The 18,498-nt window shown below is 40.2% G+C and overlaps 1 protein-coding gene across 1 annotated transcript; it reads left to right on the forward strand.

The window, feature by feature from the left end:
- The first annotated feature begins 8,321 nt into the window (after positions 1–8,321).
- Positions 8,322–10,780, forward strand: LOC117713742 (trophoblast-specific protein alpha-like). Its single transcript, XM_034510199.2, has 5 exons — positions 8,322–8,468; positions 9,432–9,541; positions 9,866–9,988; positions 10,086–10,211; positions 10,514–10,780. Exons 2-5 carry the CDS (start codon positions 9,443–9,445, stop codon positions 10,520–10,522), a joined length of 357 nt encoding a protein of 118 aa, XP_034366090.1. The 5' UTR covers positions 8,322–8,468; positions 9,432–9,442; the 3' UTR covers positions 10,523–10,780.
- Positions 10,781–18,498: the final 7,718 nt, after the last annotated feature.

The following is an 18,498-nucleotide window of genomic DNA, read 5'->3' on the forward strand; positions in this document are numbered from 1 at the left end:
AGACCCTCGAATACCTAGGCACAGGGGAAAAGTTCCTGAACAGAACACCAATGGCTTATGCTCTAAGATCAAGAATCGACAAATGGGACTAAAACTATTAGAAGAGAAGTTGGGGAAGACCCTCGAATACCTAGGCACAGGGGAAAAGTTCCTGAACAGAACACCAATGGCTTATGCTCTAAGATCAAGAATCGACAAATGGGACCTCATCAAATTGTAAAGCTTCTGTAAGGCAAAGGACACTGTCAACAAGACAAAACGGCAACCAACAGATTGGGAAAAGATCATTACCAATTCTACATCGGATAGGGGGCTAATATCAAATATTTACAAAGAACTCAAGAAATTAGACTCCAAACAACAAAATAACCCCCATTAAAAAATGGGGTACAGAGCTAAACAAAGAATTCTCAACTGAGGAAACTCGAATGGCCGAGAAGCACCTTAAGAAATGCTCAACATCCTTAGTCATCAGGGAAATGTAAATCAAAACAACACTGAGATACCACCTCACACCAGTCAGAATGGCTAAGATCAAAAACTCAGGTGATAGTAGATGCTGGCAAGGATGTGAAGAAAGAGGAACACTCCTCCATTGTTGGTGGGATTGCAAGATGGTACAACCACTCTGGAAGTCAGTCTGGTGGTTCCTCAGAAAATTGGACATAGCACTACCTGAGGACCCAGCTATACCACTTCTGGGCATATACCCAGAAAATGCCCCAACAGATAACAAAGACATATGCTCCACTTTGTTCATAGCAGCCCTATTTATAATAGCCAGAAGCTGGAAAGAACCCAGATGCCCTTCAACAGAGGAATGGATACAAAAAATGTGGTACATTCACACAATGGAATATTACTCAGCTATTAAAAATAATGAATTCAAGAAATTCTTAGGTAAATGGATGGAACTAGAAAATATCATCCTGAGTGAGGTAACCCAATCACAAAAGAACACACATGGTATTACTCACTGATAAGCGGAGATTAGCCCAAAAATTTGAAACAACAAAGATTCAACTACCAGACGACATGAAGCTCATGAAGAAGAAAGAACAAGTGAGGATGCCTAGGTCTTTCTTAGAAGGAGTAACTAAATACCCAAGGGAGCAAATATGGAGACAAAGTGTGGGTCAGAATCGGAAGAAGGGGTTGTAGGGAGACCATTCCGTCTGGGTATTCATTCCATGGGCAGTCACCAAAAATAGACGCTGATAGGGATGTCAGGATGGGAAAGCTGACAGCAGCCTGATAAGGCTGTCTCCTTAGAGGTCTCCCAGAGTCGGACATACCCAGAGACAGATACCCACAGCTATCCATTAATCTGATCAAAGGTTCCCAAGGGAGGAGTTAGAGAGTAAATTGAAGGAACCTTAAGGACTGGTGGCCCCATGAGGAGAGCAACAATACCAACCAGCAAGAGCTCCCCAGGGTCTAAACCACCAGCCTAGGAGCACATATAGAGAGACACATGACTCCAGCAGTATATGTAGCGGAGGATGGCCTTGTTGGGCATAGGTGGGAGACAAGGTCAATGGTACCCTGAAGGCTGAGCACTGAGGGGGGGGAATCTGAGGGTGGGGAGGGTGGCTGGGGGTAGGTGGCTAAACATCTTCATAGAAGCAGGAGGAGGGGAGATGGGATAAGGGGTTCCTGGGTGGTGTGGGAAATATGGTAAGGGGATAAAATTTGAAATGTAAATATTATATCCAATAAAAGAGGGGAAAAAATAGAAAAGCGAGTAGAACCAACCATCTTAATAAAATGTCAGCCCTTTAAAAAAAAAAAAACTATCTTGATACTAAAATTTGTTTTGAGAATTGTATATTGCAGAATGATCAGTCTTGGTGTATCTACTCAACAAGCAAGCTGGGCAGACCTGCTCAAACCTCTGAGGTCCGGGAATTCCATCTGGAGGCAGCGAAGACACAGCATCAGAGGATTGTCAATTTGCTCTTCCCCCCCCCCCACTCCTCTTCTAATATCTCAACGCCCATAATCAGCTTGAAGAAGCTAATGAAAAGTCAGCGCCCCTATTCCCTGGGCTAGGGGACTAAGGTGGTAAATGTTGGGCTGTCTCTCTAGGGAAAAGTAGTGGTTTTGTCAGAATAGAGAGGATTAGCTAGGGTTTATTGCATAGCCATAACCTATTAGTAGAAATCTGTATAATTAATATCAAGATGAAGATATAAATTCTTAAAAGGCACCAATTTACTTTGTTTACAAATTTTAAGGTTTTCATTGGCATGAGCTTCTTAGTGCTATAAGAGTGAGACGAATATTGTTACTCTCATAGGCATTGTACCACTATAACACATTTAGGAATACAAAGCTTAGACCCAGTCCTTCTTTAACTCTTTTTAACTGATTTGAGATGGTCAGCCTGTGAGTTAAGGGACTATAGCAAATTCATGACTTGGAGTTTATTATAAGGGTGTTCTCTATGTTTTATTTAGAAATAGCTGAGTGGAGTTAACAGGCAACAGTCCAGATTACCTTACATGGATAGCTGGTTTTCAAAACATCAGAAATCCTTAGAATTGACATGACAAACATTTCAGTATTAATGTTCATTTTCATTAGAGACCTGTCTGCTCCGGACAGCTTCTTATATTGAATTCTAAGAAGAAATTGAGCATCCTTGGAGTTACTCCAGTTGTGGTGAGACAGCCACTAGGCAAGAATTGCCACTTTCCTTCTACAGACAAATTACTGTCCAGAAAAGGACACACTTGCAGAATAGTCGACTGATTATATCTGCCTAGACAGAGTAATCAGCCCTTAATAATTCTGCAGCACTAAGGTCTGTCAGAAGATCCTGGACCAGAAGGCAGAAGAACAGATGCTCCAAAGTTTTGAAGTAGAGCGAGTGTCCAGGTGGTCAGAGGTCTCTATAAATTGGCTAAGTTTTAGAAACTATGATTTGTGCTTCCCACAATTATAGTTAACTCAGTCATTCTGGATTTCTGATGGGGTTGAAAACATATAGCTATTGACCTTAAGAGAAAAGATTTGAGTAGATGGTCGTCAGCTGACATTCATCCTAAAGCCAGGTTCAGAACTCAATGTTCTAGTTAGAATAGATGACAGAGGTGCTGGTTAGTCAACAAAAGGATGGACTGGGTATTAGGACTATCCTGTACCTCACTGGTACAAATTGGTATAATTATGCTCTAATTGTATTTTGAAAGAAAAGTTTCATTTTAACAGGAAGGGTGATGTGTAGGAGGAGCTAAGGTAGGAGGAGTACTGAGAGGAAGAAAAGGAGTAAGAAGAGGAGAAGAAGAAGGAGAGGAGAAGCTAGGTGATGAAAGAGAGAAAGAGAAGGGAGACAGGGAGGCAGATATTCATGTATCTCCACCAGTCAAAGATAGTTGTTATATCTAGGTTGGTCAATGGGTTACACCTCTGATTGAACAATTCCAAACTTATAAAGCCTATGATTAACATTCTTTTTAAAAAATGTATAAATGCAAAAAGGAAAAGGGGGCATGGGATATGGGTTTCCTAAGGGGGGTGGGGGGAAATGGGGATAGGGGATGCCATCTGAAGTGTAAATAAAATATCTAATAAAAAAAACTCAAAAAAAATAACAGTAGGGCTTCTCTTCTGTACTTCAGTACTTAATTCATTTTGAGGACATAATAGACCATGGCGATGATATCCTAGAGGAAGCAGCAGATGGATCTTCCAGATAGCAAGTAAGTATTGCACGTGCACTTTTGTTTTCTTTCCAGAGTTTTGTCTACCTATCAGGAATCACAGTCTAAATATGCTGTATGGAAGTCTCCAGGAATTAATTTAAAAAAAAATTTTTTTAAAAAAAAATTTGAAAAATAAATTTAAAAATTTATTTTTAACTTGTAAAACGATTTTGTTATTTTTGTTTTGTGAATTTTCATACATGAGTACTTTTTTATTTCTTTTTTTTAAATTTATTAGATCTTTTATTTACACTTCAGATGCCATCCTCTTTCCCCATTCCCCACCCCTTAGAAAACCCCTATCCCATGCCCCCTTCTCCTTTTTGTATTTATACATTTTTTTAAAAAATGTTAATCATAGGCTTTATAAGTTTGGTATTGTTCAATCAGAGGTGTAACCCATTACCCAACCTAGATATATTAACTATCTTTGACTGGTGGAGATACATGAACATCTGCCTCCCTGTCTCCACCCTATTTCTCTCTTTCATCACCTAGCTTCTCCTCTCCTTCTTCTTCTCCTCTTCTTACCCCTTTTCTTCCTCTCAGTACTCCTCCCACCTTAGCTCCTACTACACATCACCCTTCCTGTTAAAATTAAATTTTTCTCTCAAAATACAATTAGAGCATAATTATGCCAATTTGTAAAAGTGAGGTACAGGATAGTCCTAATACCCAGTCCATCCTTTTGTTGACTAACCAGCACCTCTGTCATCTATCCTAACTAAAACATTTAGTTCTGAACCTCAATAGTTTGAAATTCTTAGCTTAGTTGTAATCATTTCTTTAATCTGCCCCTAGTGCTTCTTCAAGTACAATAAGCTCTTGTCTCCCTGTCTACAGAAAAAGCACAAAATGTTGGTCCTGCTGGCCTCAGAAATATAACTTGAGTTTTAGTGTCTTTACTGTCAACATTCCATCTAACAACATCATTTGTTTTTCAAATTCAATTCTTGGATCATAAGGGACCAGAAGTAGACCACAACTCTTAAAGTTATAGGAATTGAGGATTTAGGATCACCCAGAACATGGTCTTTTTAATTAAAATGCATGATTCTCTAGTAAATTATAGGCAAAAGAAAGTGAACTACTGTTTAAGAGAAATTAGGTCATAATTTCTTATTAAAATATATATAGGAATTGAATAATTACTGATTTAAAATATCTAGGTAAACTATATTCAAGAGTAGGCTATAGCTACAGAACTCAATTGTATGGAGTCCTGTAGTAAGAGGAGAGGGTGCTTGATGTCACGTATAGATGGATATGTAAATTTTATGGCAGGGAGTAGACTGAGTCTCAGTAGATTGAAAATTGTTAAGAAGATTATGACTAGACAGACCTACAGGAGTCTTGCTGTTGGCCATGTGAGGAGACATAACCTCGAGCATAGGTGGGGAAAGAAACTCCTGATCACGTAGGGAGGATCACGTAGGTAAGGACAGAGGTTTGTGCTAAACTGACCTAATAGAGTTGTTGGCTGAAACAGGATGATACAAAGAATTGCACAGACATGCTTCAAGCTAGATTTAGAGACCTTAATTAAGACAATATAAGTGTAATTTCATAGACTTTGTATAAACACATCTCCCAATGACTTACAACAATAGTGTCTTACTCTCTCTAGCTTAAGCATCCATCACTGTTTTTTCTTTCATTACTAATTCTTTGGGTCAAATTTAGACCTTGTGCATATTTGATAGTGTAGTGGGGATAGGCATTGTATCTTCTTTTACCATTTACATGGAAAGCAACCAAATGTTCATGAAATATACAGAAAAAAACTTTAGTGATAAATGTTCATGAGATATTATACAGAAAAAATTGGTGTTTCTGTGTATCAGTTACTATTCTGTTGATATGATGAAACACCATGACCAAGGCAACTAATAGAAATAAGGGTTATCTCAGTGTATGAGATACCTAATCCTAATTCCAATGAATTAGGGATTATAATAAGGCGAGTATCATGGCGGAAGGTAGCAGACAGGACAGCTGAAGCACTGACTGAGAGTTTATAGCTTAAGACACAAACAAGCAGAGAGAGCACACTAGAAATGAGTACTTTTAAATTCTTTTAAATGCTCAAAGACCACATTTAATGATGTATTTCTTCAATGTGTGTGTGTGTATGTGTTTTAAATTTGGGAGAGGGCATGTGTGTGGAAGTCAGAGGATCAGAGGACAGCACATGGGAGTCGGTGGTTTTCTTCCTCCATTGAGTAACTTCAGGCCACCAGGCTTTGTGGAAGATGGTTTTGCCTTGCAAGGTTTATCTTGCAGGACCACTGTTTATATGTTTTAATGGACTTCTAAGGGGCTAGTGTCACTGAGCCCTTACCTACAATACTTAAGATGGTAACTTTCAAGCAATTCATGCATCACAGAATGAGAGTGACAGGTCACACAGCATTTCTGGGTGGTGCTCAAACAAGTCTCAATCAGAACAATCTGTAAATTATGATATGTATTAAATATGTAAATTACAATTAAGTTTTGAGTGAATGGTAAAAATATTCATGGAAAACATTGTGGAAGTGGCAAGGTAGTTGTTTCTCCTGAAAAGGATTTCTATAATGAATGTGCTCTCTCTCTCTCTCTCTCTCTCTCTCTCTCTCTCTCTCTCTCTCTCTCTCTCTCTGTGTGTGTGTGTGTGTGTGTGTGTGTCTCTGTGTGTGTGTGTGTGTGTGTGTGTGTGTGTGTGTTATGCTATTGAGAAAACTACAATGATTTGGAACATTTCTGAGCCTGTTTAAAATAAAAAAAAATAGATTCTTCTCTCATACAATAAATCCCACCCACAGTTATCCTTCTCCTCACTCCTCCCAGCTTCTCACCACCTTCCCTCTGCCCAGGATCCACTTCTCCTCCATTTTCCTTCAGAAACTATCAGGCCTCCAAGAGATGACAGCCAGACAGGACAAAACACAACACAGTAAGACAAGACAAAAGCCTTCATATTGAGGCTGGACAAGCAACCCCATAGGAGGAAAGTACATCCCCAAAGTAGGCAAAGGAGTCAGAGATACACTTGCTCCCACTGTTAAGAGTCTTATAAGAACACCAAGCTGACAGCCATAACTTATACACACAAGGCCCCATGCTATGCTCACTGCTTTAGTCTCCTTGAGCCCATGTGAGCCCTACTTAGTTGATTCGATGGGCCATTTTCTCCTGTTTGTAAATCTTGGATTGTAATAGTTATTGTTTATGGTTGTTTACCTGTGTTTTCTTCTATCAAAAACACTCTTATGTTCTCCCTGTTTTACATTTTAACACTGAGGTTTAAGAAGTGTCCTAACTTAAACCTCAACATGAACATGAGTTTTCCATAAGCAAAACCCAGAAAGAGAAACTGAAGAAACTTCCATATTACTCATTTCCCTTATCCATTTATCAGCAAAGCCTTTTAGTAAATGATTTGTATATCACAAATCAATCACTAAAGGTGTGAGAGGATTAAGAATCTCTGAGTGAGGAGACTGAGAGGAAGAATCAGCAGTGGAAGCATCCTAGCAGACCTTCATCTAGCCCTTTCATCCCCTTTCCCACCCAAGGATTTGCCCTTGACTATCTGTTCTTTGTTTCAAGACAGCCTTACCCTAACTATTATTATTATTATTATTATTATTATTATTATTATTATTATTAATCCTTTTTATAGTCCAGTCTTCATCCCCCTCCTGCTCTGCACCCTGACCACTCCCCATCCCATACCTCCTCCCCTCCATCTCCAGGAGGATGTCCCCACCTCCATACCCCCACCGAACCAGACCTCCAGACTCCCTGAGGCCTCAAGTCTCTTGAGGGGTAGATGTATCTTCTCTCACTGAGGCCAGACCAGGCAGTCCTCTGCTATATATGTTTTGGGGACCTCATATCAGCTAGTATACGCTATCTGTTTGGTGGCTCAGTATCTGAGAGATCTCAGGGGTCCAAGTCAATTAAGACTGTTGGTCTTCCCGTGGGGCCGCCCTCCTCCTCAGCTTCTTCCAGCTTTTCTAAACAACTTTTATGTAACTTTGTTTTACTTTTATGTGTGTTTTACCTGCTTCACTGGTGTGTCTAGTGCTCAAAGAGGAAAAAGTATAGAACGTTTTATCCCATGAAACTTTAGTTAAAAACAGTTGGGAGCTCCAAGTGGGTCCTGGGAACTAAACCAGGTCTTCTGCTAGATCAGAAAGTGCTCTTAACTGCAAAGCCATCTCTCTATCCACTCCCTTAAGTGTTTTTGTGAGACCCACCTGGATCCAACCCAGATACTGGGGAAATATTCTAGTGCCTGTATTTCCACCAAGAGACATTAGACTTGAATATGCTGACTCATACTGCTCCAGAGTGTTTCTTGTTTCACATCAAAACCATGATTGGACTGAAAAGCCGCTCAAAATTACCTAGAACCACTTTTTATTAAACAGGCCAAAAAGCACACCATCAGGGTCCTAAATGAGCCAAGGACTTCAATGCTCATTTCCAACCTTTCTCTAAAACTGACTCTTACAAATCTTCCCCATAGTCCACTGCAGCAATGCACACTTCATCTTTCAATTTCATAAATGCCTGGAGTCCTAGAGTCTAGGGCTCAATGGTGTCATCAACACAACCAATCATAAAGACATTAGGACTTATGGGTGGTGCTTAGTAGCCAGAAACTAGGGATTTAAAGACTGAGTGGTGTGCAGCTCAGCTAGATTCTGGATCTCCAGGAACCTCTGAAGAGCTGAATCACTGGAGTGCACAACACAGCCTTGGACATCGCAGGTAAGGCCCTGGCTCTACCAAAGCAGGTTGGAAACTGGAGGAGTGCCCTGGAGAAACTTCCTGGAGAGTGAGACAGAATAAGAAAATCTTACCATCAGGAACCTTGGTGTAGAGAAGCAGAGAAGGATGAGTGGAAGATCCAAAGAGCTAACAGGGCCACTCAGGCATGCAATTTAATGCTAAATCAGTGTGAGTGTAAGTCTGAGCCTTGTCACAGGGCATGCCAGTTGGATCCTTGAACAATGGCAGCCCTACCAGTTAAGATCACTTTTTCCCATACCAACACAATTTAAATCCTCTGTGCAGAAGGAATACCAGGCAGCATGCTTCTGACTTGGCATCTTCTGGTCGAGTTAAATAAAAGACCCAGAAAGTCTTGAGCTGAGAATCCTGGGAGTGGTCTCCTTTCTACCCAACTGCATGACCTTGTGAACCCCTTTCTCTCTGTGGCAGTGAGTGTAAACTCAGGAGCCACAGTGACAGTGGTGGGTCAGAGGGATCAGCAGATGCTGTCATTCCTAGTTTCTCCAGGAGGGACAGACTAGACTCTTATCATTCAAGAGGGGAGAGTCCAAGACACAGGATAGCCCCTGTTGTATAATAGACAGGAAGATAATGTTCAACATCCTTCAGATCTCGACATTTCATTAGTCTTTACAAATCCTAGGCTGACTCTGCCTTAAGTCCTCAGTTACAGCATTATCTTTTGGAATCATGAGGTATATGAACATCCATCTGAAAACTGAAGCTCACACTACTTAACTATTTCTATCCCTAGAGCCATGAGCAGCTACTAACAAATACCTCGATTCTTCAAGTAAACCACATCCTTAGCCTTTTCCACATAGTTTAGATAAATACTTGACATAGTTCAGTCTTGATCCACTGTGGGAGCCTTAATTTCTCCGTTTAAAAATAGTAGCTTTGAAATATTTAGACAGAGATTTCTTTTTTTTCCTCTAGGTACTTGAGACATGACTCCTACAGTCTTCCTAGTCATCCTGTGCCTGGGAGTGGCCTCAGCTGCTATAGTCTCTGATCCCAGTTCGGATGCTGAATTGCAAGAGCAGAAGGTAACATATGAGGAAACTGACAGGCTGGTTGATCACATGGGAAATATCCAAAGGGCTCTCAAAGAGATTAGTCCTTGCTACTAGGAGGAGATAAGCATAAAAGAGGTCATAAGGGTCAGCCGTCACCAAGGAGTCGCTTAAAGTTGTTTACTGTGTATGCAAGGCAGCCGACATTTCTGAAATGCAGAGTACAGAGAATGGCTAGCTATACTGTTCTGAGATCCCTCCGCATGGCTCTTCTTCACCTGCCACAGCACATCTACTTGGAGGGCTTGAGTGTAGAGTTAATGTGAAGTAAATACTGTCATTTGTGATTATTTCTAGGATAAAAAAGAACCCAAAACAGTGTCGTGGGATGAGTTAATAAAGGCTATCACACAGCGCAATGGAGAAAATGATGAGGATGTGGACGGCCTCAACATAGAAATGAGTGCCTTTGGTGAGCTGGTAAGTGTGACTGGGACATCTTAACTCTTGCTCTTCACCTCAGATCCTTACAGTTAGTCTGTTAATTATCAACATTTTATTTGCTGTTCCCATGAAGGCTGATGAAGAATTCATAAAAATAGTCACTAAGATTCTTCAACCAAAGTCTGGAAAGGAGAAAAACCAAACATCCGAATTTGAGGATTTGGAAGAGAGTGGGGATGAGTTTCCTGACCTGGATCAGGTAGGACAGTGTCACATTCCCACCCTCAGTTATCCACAAGGAATCCAAGGAGGAACTGAAGTCCTCATTTATGTCAGCTATGGGACAACATGCAGCCCACTGTCTGAGTATTCTGCTCTATGAATTGTTGACATGTGGTTGTGGGTGACTACCTTTCCTTCTTGCTCGTGGTACATGTACCACTTGCGGAGCTTTAGACTTGGCTACTGCTCTTGAAAGGCAGAAGTTCCAGGGGAGGTACTATGATAAAGCCACTGGGCTACGTTTGTTTCTAATTAATGAGACATGTGCTTTCCTTCCAGCCAGAGTAACACGAACAGCAGTATAAAGTTAGGCAAGGAGTGAAACAACCACTGTGCCATTGTCTAAGAGATGTCTGCCCCAACATGTGAACTGTCTGATGGTGAAAAAGATCTGAACTGGAAGGGGAAGCAAACAGCAGCAGGGGCCTCCCCAACTAAGTAGCCAGCCCCTGACGTGTGGATCCCACACTCACGTCCCTTAAGATCCATACTGTCATATGAACTCCAAGGCATGGTCACACTAATAAAACCTTACCAATACCTTAACCCATGCTCTCAACTCATTTGTATTAATGACTCTCAAAATAATTTTTAAATTTTACTTTTAAAAACAATATACAAATCTATGTCTTTAAAATAAAGCTTTATTTAAAAGGCAGTGTTCTGGTTTCTTTCTGGTTTTGCGGAGGTAAAATTTTAGGTGGTTAACACACAGTGCTGTGTGAAGGCATAATTGACTATGTGGTGGTATTTGGAGAAGAGTGTGAGTGGTCTTTTTAATGTAGAATCAGTATTCTCTCCTTGATTAAGTTTTGTTTCCAGAGTCTTAGGTGCACTCCCTTAACAATGGTCTGAAAATCTATTTGGAAATTGCTAGAATTTAATGACTTTAATCCACATGAGTTTGATAAGTAAAAATTGTTTGCACTCAGTGCAAAGTGACCTCTCCTTATTCTGTTAGGCCTCGCTGCACCTGTGCAGGGGACCTCCTTCTACTTCATTTTATGAGATTCTAATTATATCATTTGCCTATTTCTTTCCTCCTCACAAACCCTCTCATATACCTCTCCTTTCTCTCTCCCATTTTACTGCATCTTTTTTTAAATTAATTGTTGTTTCGTGTATTCTGAAGTATGTAAAAGCAAGGTGCTAAAGTCAGTATAATGGTAATTTTACATACGTTTTCAGATCTGACTTTTTGATATCGAATAACCAATTGTTGAGTTCTTCCCTGGGGAAAAATATTTTTCTCACAGCATTCATGAGTTGCTAGCACTTTTATGATATATCCTAATAAATGTAAAATCATTAATGTGAGAATAATAAATAGTATTTATAATTAAATTATATCAAATATTTATGAAACATAGCAGAATTCTTGCTCTTTTTTGAGCAGTAAGAAGTTGTCCTAGCCAGGCAGTGGTGGCGCAACCTTTAATCCCATCACTTGGGAGGCAGAGGCAGGTGGATTTCTGAGTTCGAGGCCAGCCTGGTCTACAGACTGAGTTTCAGGACAGCCAGGGCTATACAGAGAAACCCTGTCTCAAAAAAACAAAACAAAACAAAAAGGTGGGGGAGGAAGTTGTCCTATGTCTCTTAAGTCTTGAGATTTCCTTAGTCTGTGCCTTGAGTCAGATTAGAAGTACTAAAAAGGTTTTCAAGATCTGTGAAGAATTGTGTTTGAATGTTGATGTCAGTAGAGTGCTTTTGATGGGCTAAACATTCTCACTATACAAATCCTAGCAATCCATGAATATAACAGAGCTTACCAATGTCTTCTTGAATTTCTTCAACAATTGATGATTTTTTTGCCATCTACTCCTTTTAGGCATTATTTCTTCTTTTTATTCTAGATCTTTTTTTCTTTTTTATTGGATATTATATTTACATTTCAGATTTTATCCCCTTACCCCATTCCCCCACACCCAGGAACCCAAATCACATCCCCCCTCCTCCTGTTTCTATGAGGATGTGCCCATACATACACCCCCTCCAACCTCCCCACCCTCGAATTTCCCCCCACTTAGTATCCAGCCTTCATGGGACCAAGGATCTCCTCTCCCACCTATGCCCGACATGGCTATCCTTCTCTACATATACAGCTGGAGCCATGGGTCCCTCCCTATGTGCTCCCAGGTTGCTGGTTTAGACAAAGGGAGCTCTGGTTGGTTGGTATTGTTGCTCTCCTCATGAGGCCACAATCTCTTTCAGCTCCTTCAGTCTTCTCTCTAACTCCTCCACTGAAAACCCCTTGATCAGATCAATGGTTAGCTGTGAGCATCTGCCTCTAAATATGTCAGACTCTGGCAGACTTCTAAGGAGACAGCTATATCAGGCTCTTGTCAGCATGCACTTCCTGACATCCACATCAGTCTACCTTTGGTGACAGCACATGGGATGGATACCCAGGTGGAATGGTCTCCAGACAGCCCTTCCTTCGGTTTCTATCATACATTTTGTCCCCATATTTGCTCCCTTGAGTATTTTGTTACTTTTTCTAAGTGGGACTGAGGCAGTCACACTTGGTCTTCCTTCTTCATGAGCTTCATGTGGTCTGTTAGTTGAATCTTGGCTATTTCAAGATTTTGGGCCAATAATATCCGCTTATCAGTGAGTAAATACCATTTGTGTTCTTTTGTGATTTGCTTTACCTCACTCAGGATGATATTTTCTAGTTCCATCCATTGACCTAAGAATTTCTCAAATTCATTATTTTTAAAAGCTGAGTAACACTCCATTTTGTAAATATACCACATTTTTTGTATCCATTCTTCTGTTGAAGGACATCTGGGTTCTTTCCAGCTTCTGGCTATTATAAATAAGGCTGCTATGAACATAGTGGAACATATGTCCTTGTAATATGTTGGAGCATCTTCTGGTTTTATGCCCAGGAGTGGTATAGCTGGGTCCTCAGATAATGCTATGTCCAATTTTCTGAGGAACTGCCACACTGACTTCCAGAGTGGTTGTACCAGCTTGCAACCCCACCAACAATGGAGGAGTGTTCCTCTTTCCCCACATCCTCACCAGCATCTACTATCACCTGAGTTTTTGTTCTTGGCCATTCTGACTGGTGTGAGGTGGTATCTCAGGGTTGTTTTGATTTGCATTTCCCTGATGACTAAGGATGTTGAGCATTTCTTAAGGTGTTTCTTGGCCATTCGAGGTTCCTCAGTTGAGAATTTCTTGTTTAGCTCTGTACCACATTTTTAAATAGGGTTATGTGGTTGTTTGGAGTCTAATTTCTTCAGTTCTTTGTATATATTGGGTATTAGCCCTGTATCGAATGTAGAATTGGTAATAATCTTTTCCCAATCTGTTGGTTGCCGTTTTGTCCTATTGACAGTGTCCTTTGCCTTACAAAAGCTTTGCAATTTTATGAGGTCCCATTTGTCAATTCTTGATCTTAGAACATAAGCCATTGGTGTTCTGTTCAGGAACTTTTCCCCTGTGCTTAAGTATTCTAGGGTCTTCCCCACCTTCTCTTCTATTAGTTTAAGTGTATCTGCTTTTATGTGAAGGTCTTTTATCCACTTGGACTTGAGCTTTGTACAAGGGGATAAGAATGGATTGATTTGCATTCTTCTACATGCTGACCTCCAGTTGAGCCAGCACCATTTGTTGAAAATGCTGTCCTTTTTCCACTGGATGGTTTTAGCTCCTTTGTCAAAGATCAAGTGACCATAGGTGTGCGGGTTCATTTCTGGATCTTTAATTCTATTCCATTGATCTTCCTGACTATCTTTCTACCAATACCATGCAGTTTTTATCACTACTGCTCTGTAGTACAGTTTGCGGTCAGGGATGGTGATTTCCCCCGAAGTTCTTTTATTGTTGAGAATGGTTCTCGATATCCTAGGTTTTTTGTTATTCCAAATGAATTTGCAAATTGCTCTTTCTATCTCTATGAAGAATTGATTTGGAATTTTGATGGGGATTGCATTGAACCTGTAGATTGCTTTTGGCAAGATGGCCATTTTTACTAAATTAACCCTGCCAATCCAGGAGCATGGAAGATCTTTCCATCTTCTGAGATCTTCTTCTATTTCTTTCTTCAGAGACTTGAAGTTCTTGTCATACAGATCTTTCATTGCTTGGTTAGATTCACTTCAAGGCATTTTATATTGTTTGTGACTATTGTGAAGTGTGTCATTTCCCTAATTTCTTTCTCAGCCTGTTTATCCTTTGTGTAGAGGAAGGCTACTGATTTGTTTGAGTTGATTTTATATCCAGCCACTTTACTGACGTTGTTTATCAGGTTTAGGAGTTCTCTGGTGGAAGTTTTAGGGTCACTTAAGTATATTATCATATCATCTGCAAATAGTGAAATTTTGCCCTTGCATTTGGGGCATAGATGGTTAGAATTGAGAGTACACCTTGGTAGATTTTTTTCTTTGATATGAGTATGAAGTGTCCTTCCTTATCTTTTTTTATTATGTTTAGTTGAAAATTAATTTTATTAGATGTCAGAATTGCCACTCCAGCTTGTTTCTTGGGACCATTTGCTTGGAAGTTTGTTTTCCATTTTTTACTCTGAGGTAGTGTCTGTCTTTTTCACAAAGGTACGTTTCCTGTATGCAGCAAAATTCTGGGTCCTGTTTATGTATTCAGTCTGATAGTCTATGTCTTTTAATTGTAGAATTGAGTCCATTGATATTAAGAGATATTAAGGAAAATGATGGTTGCTTCCTGTTATTTTTGTTATTAAAGGTGGAATTATGTTTGTGTAACTATCTTCTTTTGGGGTTGTTGGAAGATTAGTTCCTTGCTTTTTCTAGGTTGTAGTTTAGCTCCTTGCATTGGAGTTTTCCATCAATTATCCTTTGAATTGCAGGATTTGTGGGAAGATATTGTGTAAATTTGGTTTTGTCATGGAATATCTTGGTTTCTCCAACAATAGTGATTGAGAGTTTTGCTGGATATAGTAGTCCGGGCTGGCATTTGTGTTCTGTTAGGGTCTGTATGATATCAGTCCAGGATCTTCTGACTTTTATAGTCTCTGGTGAGAAGTCTGGTATAATTCTTATAGGTCTGCCTTTATATGTTACTTTGCCTTTTTCCCTTACTGCTTTTAGTATCTTCTCTTTGTTTTGTATACTTGATGTCTTGATTATTATGTGACAGGAGGTATTTCTTTTCTGGTCTAGTCTATTTGGAGTTGTGTTGGCTTCTTGCATATTTAAGGACATCTCTTTCTTTAGGTTAGGGAAGTTTCCCTCTTTAATTTTGTTGAAGATATTTACTGGCCCTGCAAGTTGGTAGTCTTCACCCTCATCTATACCTATTATCCTTAGGTTTGGCCTTCTCATTGTGTCCTGGATTTCCTGGATGTTTTGGGTTAGGAGTTTTTTGCATTTTGCATTTTCTTTGATAGTTGTGTCAATGTTTTCCATGGTATCTTCTGCACATGAGATTCTCTCTTCTATCTCTTGTATTCTGTTGGTGGTGCTTGCGTCTATGACTCCTGATCTCTTTCCTAGGTTTTCTATCTCCACGGTAGTCTCCCTTTGAGATTTCTTTATTGTTTCTACTTCCATTTTTAGATCCTGGATGGTTTTGTTTAATTCCTTCACCTGTTTGATTATGTTTTCTTACAATTCTTTAAGGGATTTTGGTGTTTCCTCTTTAAGGGCTTCTGCCTGTTTACCTGTGTTTTCTTGTACTTCTCTAAGGGAGTTATTTATGTCCTTCTTAAAGTCCTCTATCATTATCATTAGAAGAGATTTTAATTCTGAATCCTGCTTTTCTGGTCTGATGGGGTGCCCAGAGCTTGCTATGGTGGGAGAACTGGGTTCAATGATGCCAAGTAACTTTGGTTTCTGTTGCTTACATTCTTGCACTTGCCTTTTGCCATCTGGTTAACTCTAGTGCTACCTACACTCACTGTCTCTGACTGGAGCCTGTGTTTCCAGTTATCTTGCTTGTGTCAGAACTCCTCGGAGTCGAGATATCTCTGTGATCCTGTGATATTGAGCTCCAGCTGCTCTGAGTGCAGTGGCTCCTTTAGGATGTCTCAGGGTAAGGTGTCTTCATGGGAGCAGACCAGCTAGGTGTCTGTCCCTGCCACAAGGACCAAGAGAGGGGCAGAAGAGGAGTGGCATTTCGCAGGGGTGGGGTTTAGGTGCCTAGTGGGTCATAAGTGCCTTCTGCTCTCAGTTGTAGCTCTGGGGCATAGGGTAGTGGGAGAGTGTTCTTACCAGTTGCTCTGAGTGCAGCGGCTCCTCTAGGATGTTTCAGGATATGGTGTCTTCACGGGAGCAGACCAACTAGGTGTCTACCCCAGCCACAAGGACCAAGCAAGGGCTATTCTAGATCTTTCAGTTGTACTATTTAATTATTACAATAAGATCACTCAAATTTTTATGTAAGCACTTGGTGCTATGAGCTTAGTGCTCTTAGATCCACCTTCATTTGTGTCCCATAACTTTGAGTGTGTTATATAATTTATTTAAATATAATAACATTTTGATTTTTTTATATCTATCTTGACCCATTTTTATTCACTAGTAAGTTGTTAAGTTGCCGTAAGTTTATAAGTTTTCTGTTGCTTTTGATATCCAGCTTTCCTCCATGGTGCTCAGAAAGGATGGAGGTGTTATTTCAATTTTTTTGTACATCTATTGAAAATTGCTTTGTGTCCAAGTGTATGGTCAGTTTTGGAGACTGTGGCTTAAAGAATGTCACAGAAAACTTTAACCAAAGACTACTATACCTTGACCACACACTTGAAGAGCTTCCTTTCATTTTAATTGTATTGCAGACCTAAGCTGTGTTGCTACTATCTGTGTATATCAATTCTCTACTTAGATTTTTATCCAGTTTGACTTGAAGGATCATATGCATTTTTTAAGGAAAGCACTCGTTTATCCATCCAATTCTGCCTGTAACAAACATTCAAAAATCTTCAAATCTCAATTATCAGTCAGACAAGAATTCAGTACACCTCTGCAGAACATCAGAGGAAAATGGCCCTGCATCTACTGATTTATCCTTTCATTCGATAATAGAAACAAACTTTTGATCACATATAGAAGTTTATATCCTTGGTATTGTCTCAGCCAGAGCAACTGTAATTTTTTCTGACTTTTGTTAATTCTGTTTTGTAATCATATGCCCAGCTGTGCTTGCCAGAGTAATAGAGAAGTCCACACAGGAATTTCTTCATGTCCAGTCAAACCCTGCAATTGTCCTATCAAGTCCTTCAGGCTACATAGCTTAGTATGTGTCAGGCATGTGTTGTTTGGTTTGGGCAACTCTAGCACTTTTCCTAAACACTGTGAAGCCCTGAGCTGAGAACGATGTTCGGTGGAGAGATAAGTGTTTCAGACTACTCTGTTTTGGGGTGGTTATTTCATCCTTTCTGAAATGCTTCTGTTTGTTGTAAGCTGTGCTTGTCAAGCAAGACAGGCACAGACAGTGCTTGATGCTCTCCCTACAGACACAGAATCTGAGGCAGGACTGTGAGACACACTAGCTGTCCCCACTGACTTCATCCTACCATAATTTTGTTCTCTAGCAATTGTTAACTATAGAAAACAAGACATCCTGTGAGTCCGGAAAGCCACACCCTGTATGATTCAGATTGTGCCTGGGGGTCTCCTTAGTCTCCACATGTTTCCTGTCTGTGATACTTAACTCACTAGTAAAGCTGGCTTGTGACCTCTGCTCTGTGGGCCAGGCTGAGGCTTCAGAAAAGAGCTAGCCCATACTCCAGGCAGGAAAGGGTGGAGCCACAGGCTGCTCTGCTCACGCACCACCAGCCTCTTCTGTCAGTTGCTCTTCGGAAGCCCTGGAAAGCATAGTTCTGGTTTCCATCTGTGAACAGAAGCTGCAGCACTTCAGGGGAGCAGAGACAAGCAAGGTACACAGGCTCTCCACCCTGCTAACAGATTGTCTACAAACTTCTTAGCTCTGCCCTAGTACCTGAGACTTCTGTTTCTTAGGTTTTATTTTTCTGTCCTGTTTTTACTTTGTTTTCTTGATTGTCTGTCTCTTAGGTTTTCCTTATGATAATAGAATTACGTCTTCACTCTCCTCCCCTTTCTCCCTCACATCCTCAGAAGTAATCTAATACTTTTTCAATTCTGTCCTCTTTTTTCATTCATTGTTATTACATACATATATGCACATACATATATATTGCTAAATATAGTCTAGACAGTGTATATAACATTACTTGTGTGTATCTTTTGGGGCTGACCATGGTGTTGGACAACTACCCATTCTCTAGGTTTTGGGGACCCAAATAGAGCTGTCTTTCTGCT

This window comes from Arvicanthis niloticus, chromosome 8 (assembly GCF_011762505.2).
Source record: "Arvicanthis niloticus isolate mArvNil1 chromosome 8, mArvNil1.pat.X, whole genome shotgun sequence".
NCBI classification, from domain to species: Eukaryota; Metazoa; Chordata; class Mammalia; order Rodentia; family Muridae; genus Arvicanthis; species Arvicanthis niloticus.